This window comes from Schistocerca piceifrons, chromosome 1 (assembly GCF_021461385.2).
Source record: "Schistocerca piceifrons isolate TAMUIC-IGC-003096 chromosome 1, iqSchPice1.1, whole genome shotgun sequence".
NCBI classification, from domain to species: Eukaryota; Metazoa; Arthropoda; class Insecta; order Orthoptera; family Acrididae; genus Schistocerca; species Schistocerca piceifrons.
In genome coordinates, this window is record NC_060138.1 from 944,908,531 (window position 1) to 944,925,741 (window position 17,211).

The 17,211-nt window shown below is 42.1% G+C and overlaps 1 protein-coding gene across 1 annotated transcript in view; it reads left to right on the top strand.

The window, feature by feature from the left end:
* LOC124776747 (tropomyosin-1, isoforms 33/34-like) overlaps positions 1-15,756 on the top strand; it is a 128,637-nt gene extending 112,881 nt beyond the window's left edge. The window contains exons 3-4 of the mRNA XM_047251875.1: positions 9,716-9,846; positions 15,445-15,756. Of these exons, the coding sequence (XP_047107831.1) occupies positions 9,716-9,846; positions 15,445-15,756 (443 nt within the window). The remainder of the gene's footprint in view (positions 1-9,715; positions 9,847-15,444) is intronic.
* Positions 15,757-17,211: the final 1,455 nt, after the last annotated feature.

Sequence of the window (17,211 nt, forward strand, 5' to 3'; positions counted from 1 at the left end):
GCTGGACGAGAATTTGAACTGTCGTTCTCCCGAATGTGACGCCATTGTACGTACCATTGCGCCACCTTCCTCGGTTCCAAATAGCATTTGCTATCATTGGATACGCATGACGGGAGAAATCCAGTCAGGTTTTGTTTTGGTAATATTATGTTAATTTTTTACGTTTTTCATGCTGTCATCCTCATGTAAACTCGATTTAATCAATTTCTAGTTATATGTTGTCCGTATATATGCAACAAGCACTCGTGTGGAGGGGGCTCCGTTTTTTCAGCCCAAAATATTTATATAATGGCAGAAAACCTCTGAGCATCTTGACGAGACGACCAGGCAAAAAATTCGGAAGATTAGTATCTCCATGAAACTCGTGGGTTTTTCGTACAACGTACTATTTATTGTCCAGGGATTTCGAAAAATTTGGTAAACAATAATATGTTACGTAGATGGGAAGCACACAACAAACTTCCTAAATACACACTTGCGTTAAAATCGCAAATTGAAAAAGCCACTAGTCCGGTTCAGTTATAAGCGTTGCAACATCTACAGCTAAGATGAAGAATAGCTAAAGGTACAACAAGTTGACTTAAACTAAAAAAGATACAATGGTACTACAAGCGTTTGGACCAAGCTGTACATAATATTCTTTAGTGCTAGCATGGTCACGTAATTAACGCGTCTGGCTGCGTTCGCTAGGCGTACAGGTATTTCCTGGCTCGTATAACTGTCATCCCAGAACTCACATTGTCCCAGTTAACAACGTGGCGATGAAAACATTTTGCTGTCAAAGCTCACACAAACGTAAGCCATAGAATACGTCTGCCTTAGCTAGACATAGTGGAAGAGAAAATAGTGATAGACACCAGGATTTAGCAGAGTAAATGGAAAGAAAAAGCATTAAATGTTCTTTTGCTTGTATCCGTACGGAAAGGTGAAATACGAAGCTTACCTCCGTTATATTATAGAAAACTTTAATCTGTTTTTTTGGATGAGTTATAGTTATTTCCTGTCTGAAATGTGAAAACTGCTGTATCTGATGAGACCTTTCCTTGTCACTCTCTGTGAAAATGTTACCTGAAGCACGACTACAAACTCACAAAGGGAGAGGAAATAAGTTTTGTAGCAAACTGAATCATGTAAGTAAATTATGCTTACACGTTTGAGGTCATGCATTTTCTTCCACTACCGTCCCAAATATGGCAGTAATAGCCTTACTAGATGACCTAATTTAGCTCGTCACTTTGGTTTTCTAAGGCGGGGCGTTACGCTCAAGCGTCATAGTCTACTGTGTTGTCTCGCTGTTGATTCGATAAACACGTCTTTTCACATATGACGTTTCTGTCACGTAGCCCTGCTCATTCCACATCGCAAGGAAAAAGTGAGACCCTAGAATCAGGCATCTGTTGAGTTTTTTAGTTTTCAGGAAGGATGTCTGGTAACCAACGATAACCTAAGGTGTCATAAAATTTTAGTTATAGTCTCATGCGAAACGCTCCGATATATCTAATGAAAATTGTCTAACTGTGGAGACATCGTGAAGCGCCGGTGTTCACGAATGTTTTTGCCATTTTTCTACATCCGTTCGATGATGACTACGATCAAACAACCACATCATAACACTAGGTTATCTATTCTTATACAAACGGCATCACTGTGGCTCCATATTTTCACTCATTGATTCTGATCCACATGCAGCCCAAATTTCGAAATGAATGCCGACATTTGAGATCTTTTGCCATTATAATAAAGAAAAGATTTCATATAAGTCACGATTTACAACTGCAACATACATTATAAAGTGCTATTCTAAGCGAACGAGTAGTAATGTGTGAAATATTACCTAATACAAAAAGCTTCTTAACATCCTTGGTAATGTTAACCATCAAGAGGAAACGAAAATATGAAATAAGAGTAAGGCATTGGAGCAGTACATATTGTTTTTTCATTAACTAGTGCGAGAACGTCTGTTTGCAAAGATAACATTTTATGTAAAACTGTGCATTTATTGTAAAAGTACTTCAGATAATAGAGTTAAATTGCAGTTTGACTGTACGAGAGAATGAATCGTATCACAGAGGAACTGAACAAGATTTAATAACATTACTTCCTGTTGTTCGTCTACAGAAACATTCTTAGTAATTTATACCAACAGTATACTATAGAATATTGTCAGGAAGGTTATTGATAATTAGGTGAACAAAAAGACTTGCGCAAGGCGACAGAGAACTCACACACTAGTGAGTGTCACCGACAACACGAAGGGGCAGACGGTAAGGCCCGATATGAGTGCTGCTGATACATCACAAGAGCTCATTTCTACTTCTGTAATTCTCTTACCCTGTCGGTCATTGAGAACAGACGTCGTGAGGTTGTATGCAAGGCTAAAACACCCTAAAAGGAGTGAGCAAAGCGTCAGGCTCCAATTTGAGTTCTCCCAGAGTTACGGAAGTCGATCCATTTTAGAAGTAAATGTGCTCTTCATGTTTTAGAAACACCTAGTATGTGTGTAGCAGAGCACCGCATATTTGCATCTGACGCCTATGTGTAAAGTGGTGAGTATGCCGCGGCAGCTCAGTAGCTTTTTGGGTGTATTTCTGCCTTGGGCGTCGTGATACCGATCCTAGCAGCAATGCAATCCTCAGGCAGGTTCATTGTGTAATAACAACGAGAAGTACTATGAAGGGGCCGCGACCTGTTTCTAAAGGTTTCATAAGGGTATGACAAGCAATCATTCGGAACTCACGGGGCTCTACAGGAATTAAGATTACGCTTAAGACGTGTATCAGGGGCATAATTTTGCGACAGGATTTATATTCTCATCCATACACGTTGCATTTTGTTTAACAATTTTCACCAACAGTTGACGAGCAAACAGGGGATTAACCATTTGAATGAAAGTGCTTCAATGAATTTCCAGAAGTTACCGAGATGTTTTATTGAAGTGAGGAAGTCAATAACCCAAATTTACATTACTGAAGCATTGAGAAAGGTCATAAAACTGACAAGAAATGTCAGCATTAAGAGCATGTAACTGTACGGTTTTTCAACTGATTTTCTTGTCATCATAGCAGGTGAAACTGGCATCAAGTGTTACTTTATGCTTGAATGCCAAGAGCCTCTTGCGTCCGCATGCGAGAAGATATCGTCAGCTCACTAGTTAAAATGTGTATATCCAACGCAGTTCACAATCGTCAGTGGACGAGTACCCAAAAAACACAGTTTCATGTTATCGCGATATCCTTCCGCAAGCTAAATCCCGCGATGTGTCCATTTGCGGTGGTATATGCGTTATAAGGAAACCTACAATCACATATCTCTACTTACACTACCCGCATCTTAGCCTAGCAAGAGGTGGCAGTTAATTAGGGGGTGTCAGAAACTGGTCGTGTGATGTTGGATCAAACATTTGTTGACTTACAGAAAAATGCTTGAAAACTGTCTTCAACAAGAAGGACACGACCGGTTTAATTTTAGCCTGAAATATTTATAAGAATCAAAATGACATTTATATAGGAAAGATTTGGTGTACTAAAATTAAGTTTTCATTAAGTTTGTCTTCGGTCACACTACGCAATGTATTTTGTTCCGCAAAGCGTCAGTTTGTGCAGAAAAAACCGAATAATAGAACGGATGCGATAAAAAGAAATTGCATTTCCGTCCGGGTCAGAGATTTTCCCTGCTCGAGGACCGAGTGCTGTGTTATCCTTACGTTCGTGTCGTCAGAAGTGGCGTTTCACTATTTAGATGGTTGAATTGGTGAGTCCCGAAAGCTAATAACTTAAACATACATACATAGGCCTACACTGACGAAAAGCTTTGTAACACCAAGAAAAATTTCATGTAGATAATGAAACGTCGAGAACACATTTGCTATCGGAGAATAAACATCTAGCTTCTCACTGCCATATTACACAATATCGTTCAAACTCAGTGAGGTGTTGATAATGGTGTCTTTGTCGTCTTATAGGCATTTTTGACTAACATCATTTCACCACATCCACTCTCAAAGGCAACGAACTAACAATCACGACCATTAATGCGTGTATTTAAAGCAAATCTTAGTTGAATCCTCATAGTGGTGGTACTCTTATGCGGCTGTTCGAAATTTTAATACGCAGATATCATGTTTCAGATGTAGAAACACTTCTGCCAACTCATTCTTTGTGTTGCGACATTTTTGCCGTCTTGTACTTACGGAATACTACAGAGGAGGGAGAAAGTAGAAATCACGTCCATCTGCAGACTGGGTAGGAGGGAGTAGTGATCCACAACGGCTAATATCTTTGACACCCAACTACAGTTCGTAAATGGAAAGATGTATTGTAAAGCAACAATCTCTGTGTTTTAGTTGCTTTATGTTGTTGGAATGAAATCTCCTGTCAATGCCACTCTCCTATTGTCTACACCCATTTTAGTTAATCATTTATTTATAATGTTATCTGAATTTATCATGTTGTCTGAGTTTATCATGCTCTCTGAATAACTGTCTGAATTTCAAAACAGGTAAATAACTGCCAACTATAGTGCCAACATGTGTCGCACTTCCCCAAACCAAGATACTGCCTGTACTCACATCTACACGCATCAGCTGTCTGTGAAGTGAGGTGCATAGTATGTAGTACTCCCGTTAGTGCCATGTATTAGGGTTTGGAGCGCGGGTTGAACGACTGCCTAAATGCCACTGTGCGCCCTGTCGTTAGTCTAATGTTGCCTTCACGGCGACTGTAGGAACAATAATTTGGGGCTGTAGTATATTCCCTAATCCCTCAGTCGGAAGAGGTTCTAGATACCTTTTACATAGGCTTTCGCCGGAACGTTGACATCTACCTTCAAATGTCTGCCAGTTCAGGTTATTTAAAATTTGCATAACTCTCTCCCGTGTGTCAAACAAACTTGACACATCGTTCCGCCCCTGTGTTCAGTATCCTTTGTCACTTTATTTGGTAAGGATTCTATACACTTGAGCAGAATGCTAGGATGTCTCGACCAAGGGTTTTGTAAGAACAGTCCTACTAAAGTCTGTCATTTGTTTTACATATGACTGAGCCTATGTGATTATTCCACTGCATTTCGCCGCTAATCTTTAATTCCAACTGTTAATATGAACTGAATGATTTGAATTTTCACTTATTGACCCTTTAACCATAGGATATTAAGCTTCTGTGTTTTGATACGATTTCTGAATGCTTAAATAAATTAAGTGAGCGCAGGCACTTGCCAACAGGGGAAGAGTCATGTGAGTGAAACATGTGAAATAAAGAAAAAGTTTCGTACGACATTTGACCGGTCTGCAGTATTAATGAAATTAATTTAACCAGTCCCTATAACACTTTGAACCTATGAAAATCGGCTCTACTCTGGGGTGTAGTTGTGTATAATTGTGCAGAGTTTTCTCAGACGATACTTTATGTTAGATAGGTGCATAATTCGCAGAAAGTCTGATGTTAATATTGTAGAACAGGTCATTGATGTAGAAAGGGCGTTCAATAAGTCATGCAACACATTTTTTCTCGCCCAATTTTGGTTGAAATAAATGCAAAATTGGTTGTGGTACATCATGGAATATTTCTGCTTCACCCCCTATTGTTTCATGAAGTTGCAGGTGGCGGGGCTGAAAGTAGTCTTCAAAATAGCGCCTGTAACGGAGGTGCGTTCGAACCAAACAGCTGTCTGTGAGTTGATTTTGGCGGAACACCAAAGCATCGTACATACTCATCGGCCCATGTAGAACGCCTACGGAGATTTGGCACTGAACAAAAGCACGGTAACTCGTTGGGCGAGGCGTCTGTCATCATCAGAACAGGGCTGTGCAGCATGTTCAATCTCCCAAGTGCCAGCTGGCCGCAGGCAGCTGTTAAAATTGGGTAAACGACTTCGCACGTTCGTTGCTACTGAAATGCAAACGAACTTCTGCTAGCCCATGACAATGCAAGGCCTCACACAAGTCAAGGCATCCGAGGGGAGCTCACAATACTTTACTAGACTGTTAAACTTTATACATGATCTTGTATCTTTCGACTTTCATGCGTTTGGTCCAATGAAGGATGCTCTCCGCGGGAAGTTGTGCTTGGATGATGGGGATATTATTGATGCAGCAAGACGTTGGCTCCGAGGTCGCCAGTACAGTGATACTATGCGGGCACACACGTCCTCCTGACAAGTTGACGTGAGGGCGTCGTACTGAACGGAGATTACATGAAAAAATAGGGTTACAAGAGTTGCGAAATAAATGGTATATTGCAATTCTGAGTAGAGCCAACCTACTTTCATCAAAAAAAGTTTTGAACTACTTACTTAACGCCCCTCGTATAACATGAACTACAGTGTTCCTAACACTTTTCGCTGGAGCATGCCCGAACTTACATCTACATCTGTCCCTGACTCTCCATTCAAGATAATTTCGTTTTATGTCTGATATAATCAATCATACCTGAATAAGCGTTGGTGTGATAATGAGCCAAATACTTTTCTGATGCGAAGGTATACTGCAACAAAATGATGGGTATATGAATACTTTCTTGATCATTGCATACTGAAATGACCCAATTGCCGGTCTCATGGATAAGATGTGGCAGTGAGCCGGATGACAAAACAGTTACCGTCGTTTTCAAATCTGTAGTCGAAATGAGTACTCAGGTATCAGTCAGTAAATGTTGGGGAATGATGGACCACCTGTCATAGTAACGACATGAGTTCACCATTCTGTTTAAATTCTGGTGCTGTAAAAACTCCAGGATAGTAGCTTCAATCTTCCTTCACATGTGAGAATAGCCAAGGTGTCTGACTTCAAAAAAAGCTGCTGTGCCTTCTTTCATTTGACTAAAATCCACGAACCGAAACCTTTGCTGGTAATAAGCTGCTGGAGATGGGAAAGTATCTTACCAAAAATCTCTCAGCACACCAAATTAGCTTATTTTCAGTACCCGTTTCATATCTTCTTTAATACAGCCGTGGCGTCAAACATGATAGACGATTTTAAGTAACGGATGGACATGAATTATTAGTGCAATTTATGAGAGATATCGGTCACACTCCGCTTGCATGTACACAGATGCCTCTAAGAAGCGGGAGTAGGATACGCTTTGTTTCGGTCCCTCTAACGGCGCTTATCAGATGACTGCACTACCATCTAAAATCTCTGTCTACTGGTAGTATAGGAGGCCATGTGTTATAGAATATATGCACTTAATCTCATATTAACACTAATGGACTTCCAAAGCGTTTTGTTGATGTAAAAACCCAAAAATCGACAAGCAGACTAACATATATACTCTGCTTCTGTTAAAGATTATCAAAGAACTAAGAAAAAAATGAAGTAGATGTGCATATGTTATGGATAAAATGGTGTCAGAGAATTTTCTATTTCGAAATAAAAATACTATTTTGTGGAAGTTGTGATCAGGATCGGAACAATAAATTACAGGTATACACAAGGAACGATATGAAGTGTGTACAGCACATTGGTTGCAAGTGGTTTTCTCTTAACAATAAGTGTTACCTCATTACTCTGTGGATTCGCTTTAAATAAGTATAGTCCGGAAACGAAAAATTTAAAAGAATCTGATACACAGTTGAAAACTTTGTTCTATAAGTATTTCTTGTTTAAGTAATCTTATGGTGACAGTCCAATCTTTGGAACAATGGGTCGTATCTTTACACACTTTAAAATATAACAAATTATATTTGTAAATGAAGACTCAAACTATTGTAGCCTTTGAATGATTTCGTGACGCCTTAAACTGACGTTCTCTTCATTTTATCTACGATTGTGCAATTTCGGAAGCATTATACACTGGATGCATTAGTATCACTTACAAGTTTAACATAGGAACAAGTCTTATTTCATTATATTCTAGCTGTTTAAAACTTACTTTATAGACTATTCGTGATATATGATGCCATCCTTGCACCTGTGAGTGAATGTAACTGTCAGTAAATTAGAAATAGTTTTTCGCTATTTTAGGAGTACAATACTTTTGAGTCGTGATTGCAAAGCTCTTCTATACAAGGTCGAAGTTTTTAACGTACTTACACTAGGAAGATCACAATTATTTTACAGAATTTCGCTGTTTGAGCTACGTATGCCTCAGTTCTCAGTTATATTTAATCATGGTTTATCATTGATGTGAATATATGTCTGTTTTTTCCTTAGAACAACTCGAAAATATTTGTTATACTATTGTTGTGGGAGCACGTCATTTTTAAATAACTGTTACAAAGGCCTTGTATAAGACCACAGTACTCTGATGAAACAGTACTGAAAACCATTAAAATGATGTGCAACCTTCCATGACCTGCTTTCTTCTTGGGTGATCTTTTGCTTGACAGTCATATTCATAAATGCGTATAGTGATAAACATACTTTCTATCGTTCTTTAGGTTTCGTCGTAGAACTGTTAAAAAGTTGTCTCGGAACTTTCAGTTTCCGGCATCTCTTTTTATTGAAAAATCTGTCTCATTAGTCTTTAAGATGGATGTAAATTTTAATTTCTTCCATCACACCCTTGATTTTGCCTTACTGTAACTTCTGTAATATTTGTAGCGATTCGTCAATATTAGGTATTTTGTGATTGGTGTCTTTTAAGTGTGCACAAAAGGTGGGTGGGTTATGGTCACTTATTGTCATGTGTTCTTTATCTCATCTGCTACTTTCCTTCCTTTTTGTCCAGCATAAAACTTTGAGTATTTCAGTTTTCTTGTGTGTCTAAATAAAGTTACTTCATCCACCAGACTGGCGTGTGCTTGACTGGTTTTTTTAAATGAATAATGTACCCTTTAAAATTATTTATAGCCACGTTTCGGAGACTTTTCCAATGTTTTATATTTTTTCAGTGCTCAGTCGATCAGTCTGTGCATCACTGATCTTCTATGCTCTCGGTTGGCATGATTGATTGTGCCGGTGGTTTACGAAAAATATCAAATGTGTGTCAGATATATCGCTTGAAATTTTTAAATCCAAAATGTTCATGCTCTTATTTGTTTCTCTTTCCTTAGTGTATTTAAGTTTCTGATGTTAAGCTCGTAAATGATACTAATGCATACAATGTGCAACGCTCTCTTTATAGTTACTTGAAAATAGCCTAAGGCCGAAACTGTACAGTCCTACATTAAGTAAAGGGATCGTCAAATGAGGCCATCACGAAACCATTCAAAAACTTCATCCCAGCTGCAGACTCTATCACATTGAAGATTATGTTGCACCTTTGCATACTTTTTAAAGTTCAGAATTTAAATTTGGATACGAAGACTCAAACTATATTGAATAAGACGCTCCATATGAAATACCTACATCTACGGTCACAGCATTCTCCGAAAGGCAACTAATGATATATGGCGGAGGTTACTTCTGTTGCCACTAACTGATCTCCCGCTTACTCTGTTCCATTGGCGAATGGCGCGTGGGAAGAATGGAGGTCGGTAACCCTCTGCATGTCCTTATGGGGGTGTACCATACCCAATCCTAATCTTCTTCTGTCAACTTAATTCAGTTCAGTGTTTGAGTCTGTTCAACTATGACAGTGCTGGCTACATAGACGATGTTTCCTAAGACTGAAATAAGTGAGTGTTGAAAAATTGTTTGGTGAAATGCGATTTCCGCGGTCATATGGAACTCACGCCATTTAAGAGAGACATTTTGCCTTGTGCAGACATCTACAACCCTATAGAACTCTTCTATGCCGTGTTGGGCACGTCCTCACGTGGCGAGGCCGTTATGTTGCAGAGACGGAGCTGCCGGGGCAGGCATACAAGGCGCTGCAGCAGTACAACATCGTGGTGGAGGCGCGCCCTGTCAACGTGGACTCCTCGGCGCAAACCGTCCTCTACAGCGCCGTCAACACCTTCCCCATGACGGTGAGCACCCAGCTAGGCGTTCACAGAGCTGCCTGGTTCGGTTACAACGCCTGTACACTACTTAACTGAAGTAGCACAGATTTTTCTCAATAGCAAGACCGGGAGGCATAGGCCCTTCATCCATAAATCTTTCTTAAGGCCACATATTGAAGTTATGTGAACTATGGATCCAGTGAATTTTGTTTCAAGACGACTTCTCACCTGAAGATATCCTTTAGCACAACAAAGAATAACAAATGCAACGAAATAATACAACAAACCCTTTTTTCCCACGGAACAAGGTAAGGAACAATGCACAAAAATAAAGATGGTAAATACGATAGAGAAAATTGCTGTATGCCGCTTTTTCTAATACTGATACTGCAATACTTGTAACAAAAGGCTCGATGAAAATTATTGTTAAATTGGTTTAGTGATGACTTTATCACAGTAACGATGTCACAAACAGGAAGTTTCAGCAGTTTGTGATGCTTTAAACGGTAGCGCCGATCTACGGAAATGTGAGGGTGGTAACTGGCAAGTTATTTGACTTTGAGAGCTTCCTTATATCCTTGGACTAGAAAGCACTGTTTGAGGTGTGGAGGATGTGATGCGATTAATATATGTAGTAGTCGTCCTAAAAGGGCATGGAAAGTGAAGGATGAAGCAAAACTTGCCGTTGTACAAAAGATTCTCACGAAATGACCGGCTTCGCTTCCGTAAGTTCTGGTTCGAATGACTGATATTTGTTATCCTCTAGAAAATCTATTGCCGGCCGGTGAGGCCGAGCGGTTCTAGGCGCTTCAGTCTGGAACCACGAAACCGCTACAGTCGCAGGTTGAATTCCTGCCTCGGGCATGGATGTGTGTGATATCCTTAGGTTAGTTACTTTTAAGTAGTTCTAAGTTCTAAGGAACTGATGACCTCATATGTTAAGTCCCATAGTGCTCAAAGCCAGTTAGAAAATCTATTTCTCAGCCGTCTGCGAAGAGAAAGGTTATTTTAAAGATGCGTGTTGGTTCTGCCGTAGACCATACTTACGATTGCTCATTCGTTATTATATTCACACAATAGGACAATGCTGTGTATCTATCATCATCATCATCATCATCATCATTTAAGACTGACTATGCCTTTCAGCGTTCAGTTTGGAGCATAGCCCCCCTTATACAGTTCCTCCATGATCCCCTATTCAGTGCTGACATTGGTGCCTCTTCTGATGTTAAACCTATTACTTCAAAATCATTCTTAACCGAATCCAGGTACCTTCTCCTCGGTCTGCCCCGACTCCTCCTACCCTCTACTGCTGAATCCATGAGTCTCTTGGGTAACCTTGCTTCTCCCATGCGTGTAACATGACCCCACCATCTAAGCCTGTTCGCCCTGACTGCTACATCTATAGAGTTCATTCCCAGTTTTTCTTTGATTTCCTCATTGTGGACACCCTCCTGCCATTGTTCCCATCTACTAGTACCTGCAATCATCCTAGCTACTTTCATATCCGTAACCTCAACCTTGTTGATAAGGTAACCTGAATCCACCCAGCTTTCGCTCCCATACAACAAAGTTGGTCGAAAGATCGAACGGTACACAGATAACTTAGTCTTGGTACTGACTTCCTTCTTGCAGAAGAGAGTAGATCGTAGCTGAGCGCTCACTGCATTAGCTTTGCTACACCTCGCTTCCAGTTCTTTCACTATGTTGCCATCCTGTGAGAATATGCATCCTAAGTACTTGAAACCGTCCACCTGTTCTAACTTTGTTCCTCCTATTTGGCACTCAATCCGTTTATATTTCTTTCCCACTGACATTACTTTCGTTTTGGAGATGCTAATCTTCATACCATAGTCCTTACATTTCTGATCTAGCTCTGAAATATTACTTTTCAAACTTTCAATCGAATCTGCCATCACAACTAAGTCGTCCGCATATGCAAGACTGCTTATTTTGTGTTCACATATCTTAATCTCACCCAGCCAGTCTATTGTTTTCAACATATGATCCATAAATAATATGAACAACAGTAGGGACAGGTTGCAGCCTTGTCTTACCCCTGAAACTAATCTGAACCATGAACTCAATTTACCGTCAACTCTAACTGCTGCCTGACTATCCATGTAAAGACCTTTAATTGCTTGCAAAAGTTTGCCTCCTATTCCATAATCTTGTATAACAGACAATAACTTCCTCCTAGGAACCCGGTCATATGCCTTTTCTAGATCTATAAAGCATAGATACAATTCCTTGTTCCACTCATAAGACTTCTCCATTATTTGCCGTAAGCTAAAGATCTGGTCCTGACAAACTCTAAGAGGCCTAAACCCACACTGATTTTCATCCAATTGGTCCTCAACTAATACTCGCACTTTCCTTTCAACAATATCTGAGAAGATTTTACCCACAACGCTGATTAACGAGATACCTCTGTAGTTGTTACAATCTTTTCTGTTTCCATGTTTAAAGATTGGTGTGATTACTGCTTTTGTCCAGTCTGATGGAACCTGTCCCGACTCCCAGGCCATTTCAATTATCCTGTGTAGCCATTTAAGACCTGACATTCCACTGTATTTGATGAGTTCCGACTTAATTTCGGGTCAAGTTGCCTCCACTAGTCCATCTCTGACTCGACAAACGCTTGTCCGCGGAACCGTTCCCGACGACATATTTTCCGGATTTACTTGCCGCATGCATAGTTCGTCCATGGAGCGGGTTACAAACAGCAGGACAGAGATGAGGCACAGATAATGTCATATGCTGATCCCTTTTCCTTGCTTAAAGCCTAGTTAGTTTGTGTCAATAGGACAGTTTCTGTTCGAAAGGTTGTAGGGGGAAAATATAGGGTTTAACGTCTACAGGACGACCAAGTCATTAGTGGTGGCCAAGCATTGGATAGTTTACGGATAGGATGGGTAATCGACCGTCAGCAGTGAAAGTGAACCATGCCAGCATTTTACTCTATGTAGGGGAACCACAGGTTTCGTAAACCCTCGTCGCCAGTTTTCTAAAGGTCTCGTCGCTACCGCTGCGGAGGACGAGTTGCCACTGTTGTTATGGTAGGCCGAGTTTGTGAGCCCGTGAAATGGCTTCTGGTGCAGTACACCGCTAAGACAGTTTCTCCCAGCCACTTATTACACAGCTAAGCCTCAGGGTCACGTAACAGAAAGGAAAGTTCTACAACACTCCAACAAATCAGTAACAAAGTCACGCAAATGAGTTAAAAAGGTTTCCTTATGTTCGTGACTTGTCAAATGATGAAGTCTACAACACTGCATGTAATATAACACAAAAGAAGGGCCTGAATGGCTAAGTACACATAATCGAAGGTAAACTTCGCAGTACCCAGCAAATGCAATTTACAACACCTCTCTGTTCACTAAACGACGTTCCCTGTCTTCAGTCGGCCCTGGACGATGATTTACAACAAAGTGGGCAAGACCTGCTCTTCTCTCTTCCGAGTAGGCTTCTGTCCGTTGTCGTCCGGTCATTGGCGGATAGTATTCGGCCGGCAATTGACCGAGGCGAAGTCGTTGTCTTAGTCCTCAACGCCGCCCGTGGCGCTCGTGGAACTCGCGCAAGTGGTGAGTCGCAATGGCATTGGCACCAGCTCGCCTCTTCCCGCATGTGGTAGTTTTGCCCTGGCTGTGTCTTGTTCGGACGACAGAGCAACAGGAAGCTTAAGGAAGAGTTCAAAAATGGTTCAAATGACTCTGAGCACTATGGGACTTAACTTCTGAGGTCATCAGTCCCCTAGAACTTAGAACTACTTAAACCTAACTAACCTAAGGACATCACACACATCCATGCCCGAGGCAGGATTCAAACCTGCGACCGTAGCGGTCGCGCGGTTCCAGACAGTAGCGCACGGTCACAGCATACATTTCGTTAAATTGTCCTGGGAGCTTGACGTTTCTCTAATATGCCTCAGTGAAATGCATCACCGGCTGATTGTTCCCATTTGTTACTTTACACCACGGCAGTGTACTGTGATTAAGTCGTAACAGCTATAAACGTCGTTTGAAGAGATAAGAACTGATCCCAGCAATTATTCCGAATCACTTCTATTGTAGAGCTTCAGTCTACAAATAGGTTCGATGTTAACCTCTCTTTTGTGCTCACCTCTCGTAGGGACACTCAAGGTCCTCTGTTCTTAATGGGATACATTCCAGTGTCTGTTCTCCCCTCCAATGTCCATTGCCCCTGATGTCTAAAGTCATGTTCTGTCATGTTGCCCCTTCCTCTAGCCAATTTCTTCCACGTATTTCTTTCCTCGATGATTCTGCACAGGACTTTCTCATCTCACATCTTACCAATGAATTTTCAGCATCCTTTTGTAACATATCTCTTTTCATTTTTACCATAGCCAGACATTCGTTATCACACGAACGGCGCGTTTCTGGCGTACATTCTCGGAGACTACCCTTCAAGTTAAGGCCTATGGTTGATACAATACTTCGATTAAACTATGTGACTGACATGTCAGCAAGTAAATTGGAATGGGAGAACCACCACCCAGTCGTGGTTCTTTCTCGAGCGCCACGTTCTTGTTGCGTTGCATGTAAGAGATACATGTATACGCTCCATATTGAGCAGACACGGTGTAAAGACTATTTACAAACCGGCAAAGAAGGTCAAATAGTGTCTCAGATCGGAAAGGAGGAAAGGTATCCGCTGGCAACGTCTGGAATACACCGAATACCATGTACACGTGGAAAAGTCTATGTTGGAATGACTGGACGATCTAAGAACCCCAGGATCACCAAACAAAAGTGGGACTACAGGTTGGGGCAGCTAGAGAAATCGGCCGTGGCGGAGCACGCACTGTGTGAGACCGACCAAATAATATAATTCGTCGACACGGAAGTTCTTGCTGTAGAGAAGAGATATTACAGACGTGTGTTCAGGGAAGCTATAAAAATACACAAACAGGACAATAGCTTCAACAAGAAAGAAGAAAGCCTTAAGGTGAACGGATGGATTCACGTGCTGTAGAGAATGGCGAATTGCAGATAGCAAGGGAAGAACCACAGCGGTTATGAGCATGGAAAAGACCTCGGACGTTGGGGCGAAAGGGAGCGTGACTATAGTTCACCACCAGCAATGCAGGATGAATTTTGACATCAACAATCACTCGTGATGGTGAAACGTCAGGAAAATTATTAAATAAACGTCGGCTGAGGAACCCGAGACAAGCCAATACGAGGGTTGTTAACAAGTGGCCACGAAAGCCTTCTCAGTTTCATACATGCGTAACCTTGTCGAACACGGCTGTCTGCACAAGAAAACTGCCCCCTGCCAGTGCAACCTGTAGATCACAAAGTTATTTAGATAGAGTAGACTTCCGTTGGCGGAGATTGCTCTCTATATGTGTGTAACTCAGCCTTTTAATATCATCATATCTTCGTCCATCATGCGTTGTTTTTATTGCAAGGAAGCAGAATTCATGGAATTTATTATTTTCAGTAACATCACTGACACGTTGATTACTTCATTGCGGTTATGTCTCACTCCTTGAAGCGAAAGTCCTTCGCTTGGTCCCCTTCGTAGTCCCAAGTTTTGATGTTACGACCGTACCCGTCTACCGAGGGGGCCAGTCGAGATGAGCGTGGTACCGGTTCGCAGGAGGCGGTTGTGCTGGCGCCGTGCTGGCCGTCCCCCGGCTCCTCTGACGCGTCGGCGCCGCTGCTGGCGCCCGCGACAGCCACAGCCGCCCCCGGCGGGCCGCCCCCCGGCGCCGCCCCCCTGGGCTCTGCGGCGGCCTCCCCGCGGCTGCAGGACGCCGAGACCCAGACGGCGGCGCCCCTGCTGCCGCTGCCGCTGCCACTGCCCCTGCCGCTGGCGACGGCTGCAGCCGCCCCCGCGCCTGCCCCTGGCACCGCCGCCGCTGTTGCCGCTGCCGCCTTGGGCCAGCAGCACAAGGAGAGCACCGTGTAGCGGAACCAGGCGCACCGCATGCGCTGCCAAACACTCCGTCCTACAATGACACTGGTAGGCCACGGGCACCGCTATTAGTTGCAGTTATTTTGAGTCATCAGTCTACTGGCTTGATACGGCCCAGAACGAATTCCTCGAATTCCTTTGCCAACCTCTCCATCTCAGAGTTACACTTGCATAGTACGTGCCCAGTTCTTTCCTACGTGTGTTCCAGTCTCTTTCTGTGCAGTTTTTCGCTCTACAGCCGGCCGGTGTGGCCGATCGGTTCTAGGCGCTTCAGTGTGGAACCGCACGACCGCTGTGTGATGTCCTTAGGTTAGTTAGGTTTAAGTAGTTCTAAGTTCTACGGGACTGATGACCTCCGATGTTAAGTCCCATAGTGCTCAGAGCCATTTGAACCCTCTACAGCTACTTCTAGTATCATGGACTCCCTACTATTCTGTCCCTTCTTCATGTCAGTTTTTTCCTTATATTTCTTTCCTCACCGATTCTGCGGAGAACCTCCTCATTGCATACCTTATCAGCTCAACTAATTTTCATCATTATTCTGTAGCAGCACATCTCAAATGTTTCGAATCTCTTCTGTTCCGCTTTTTCTAGAGCCCATGTTTCACTATCACACCACGCTGTGCTCGAAACGAACATTCTCAGCTATTTTTCCCTAAAATTAAGGCTATGTTTGATAATAGTATACATCTTTCGGGCAGAAATACCCTCTATTCCAGTGCTAGTCTGCTTATTTCCTCCTTTCACCGTCTGTCATGAATTATTTTGCTGTCTAGATAACAGAATCCCTTAAGTTCATCTATTTTTTGATAATCTATCATGATGTTGAGTGTCTCGATATTCTCATTTCTGCTACTTCTCAGTACGTTCGTCCTCCTTCGATTTACTCTCAATCCACACTCTATACTCGTCAGACTGTTCATTCCTTTCAACAGTTTCTGTAATTCTTCTTCGCTTTTACTGAGGATAGCAATGTCACCAGCGAATCTTGTCACTGAATTCATTTCGGTAGAAACTTGTTACCTAGCTGCAAGCTTTCAGCTACGATTAGTTCACATGTGCACAAAAATACTTACCGAACATCCCACATACCGTGAAATTATCATGAGGTCCTTCATGCAATCTTCAGATATACGTATTTCATACGAACGTGTGCTGCAAATAATGCCTCCGAATTTTTTATCATTCATCTCTACATGTTTTCAGCCTCCTGCTGCTATAGTGCTCTGAATTGCATCATCTAGCATTGCGGTGTGATACGTAGCTTTGAGAGCTTCGAATTCGAAATATGTCCACTCATAGAGCACCTTTCGTTCAGCGGGACAATGCCAGACCACACACGAGTACTGCGACATCTGTAATAACCCGACCGACGCCTTGGGTTCGCTGCCGTTGGTCATCCACCATAATGTTCAGACTTGGGTCCGACTTTCATCTGTATCCAGAACT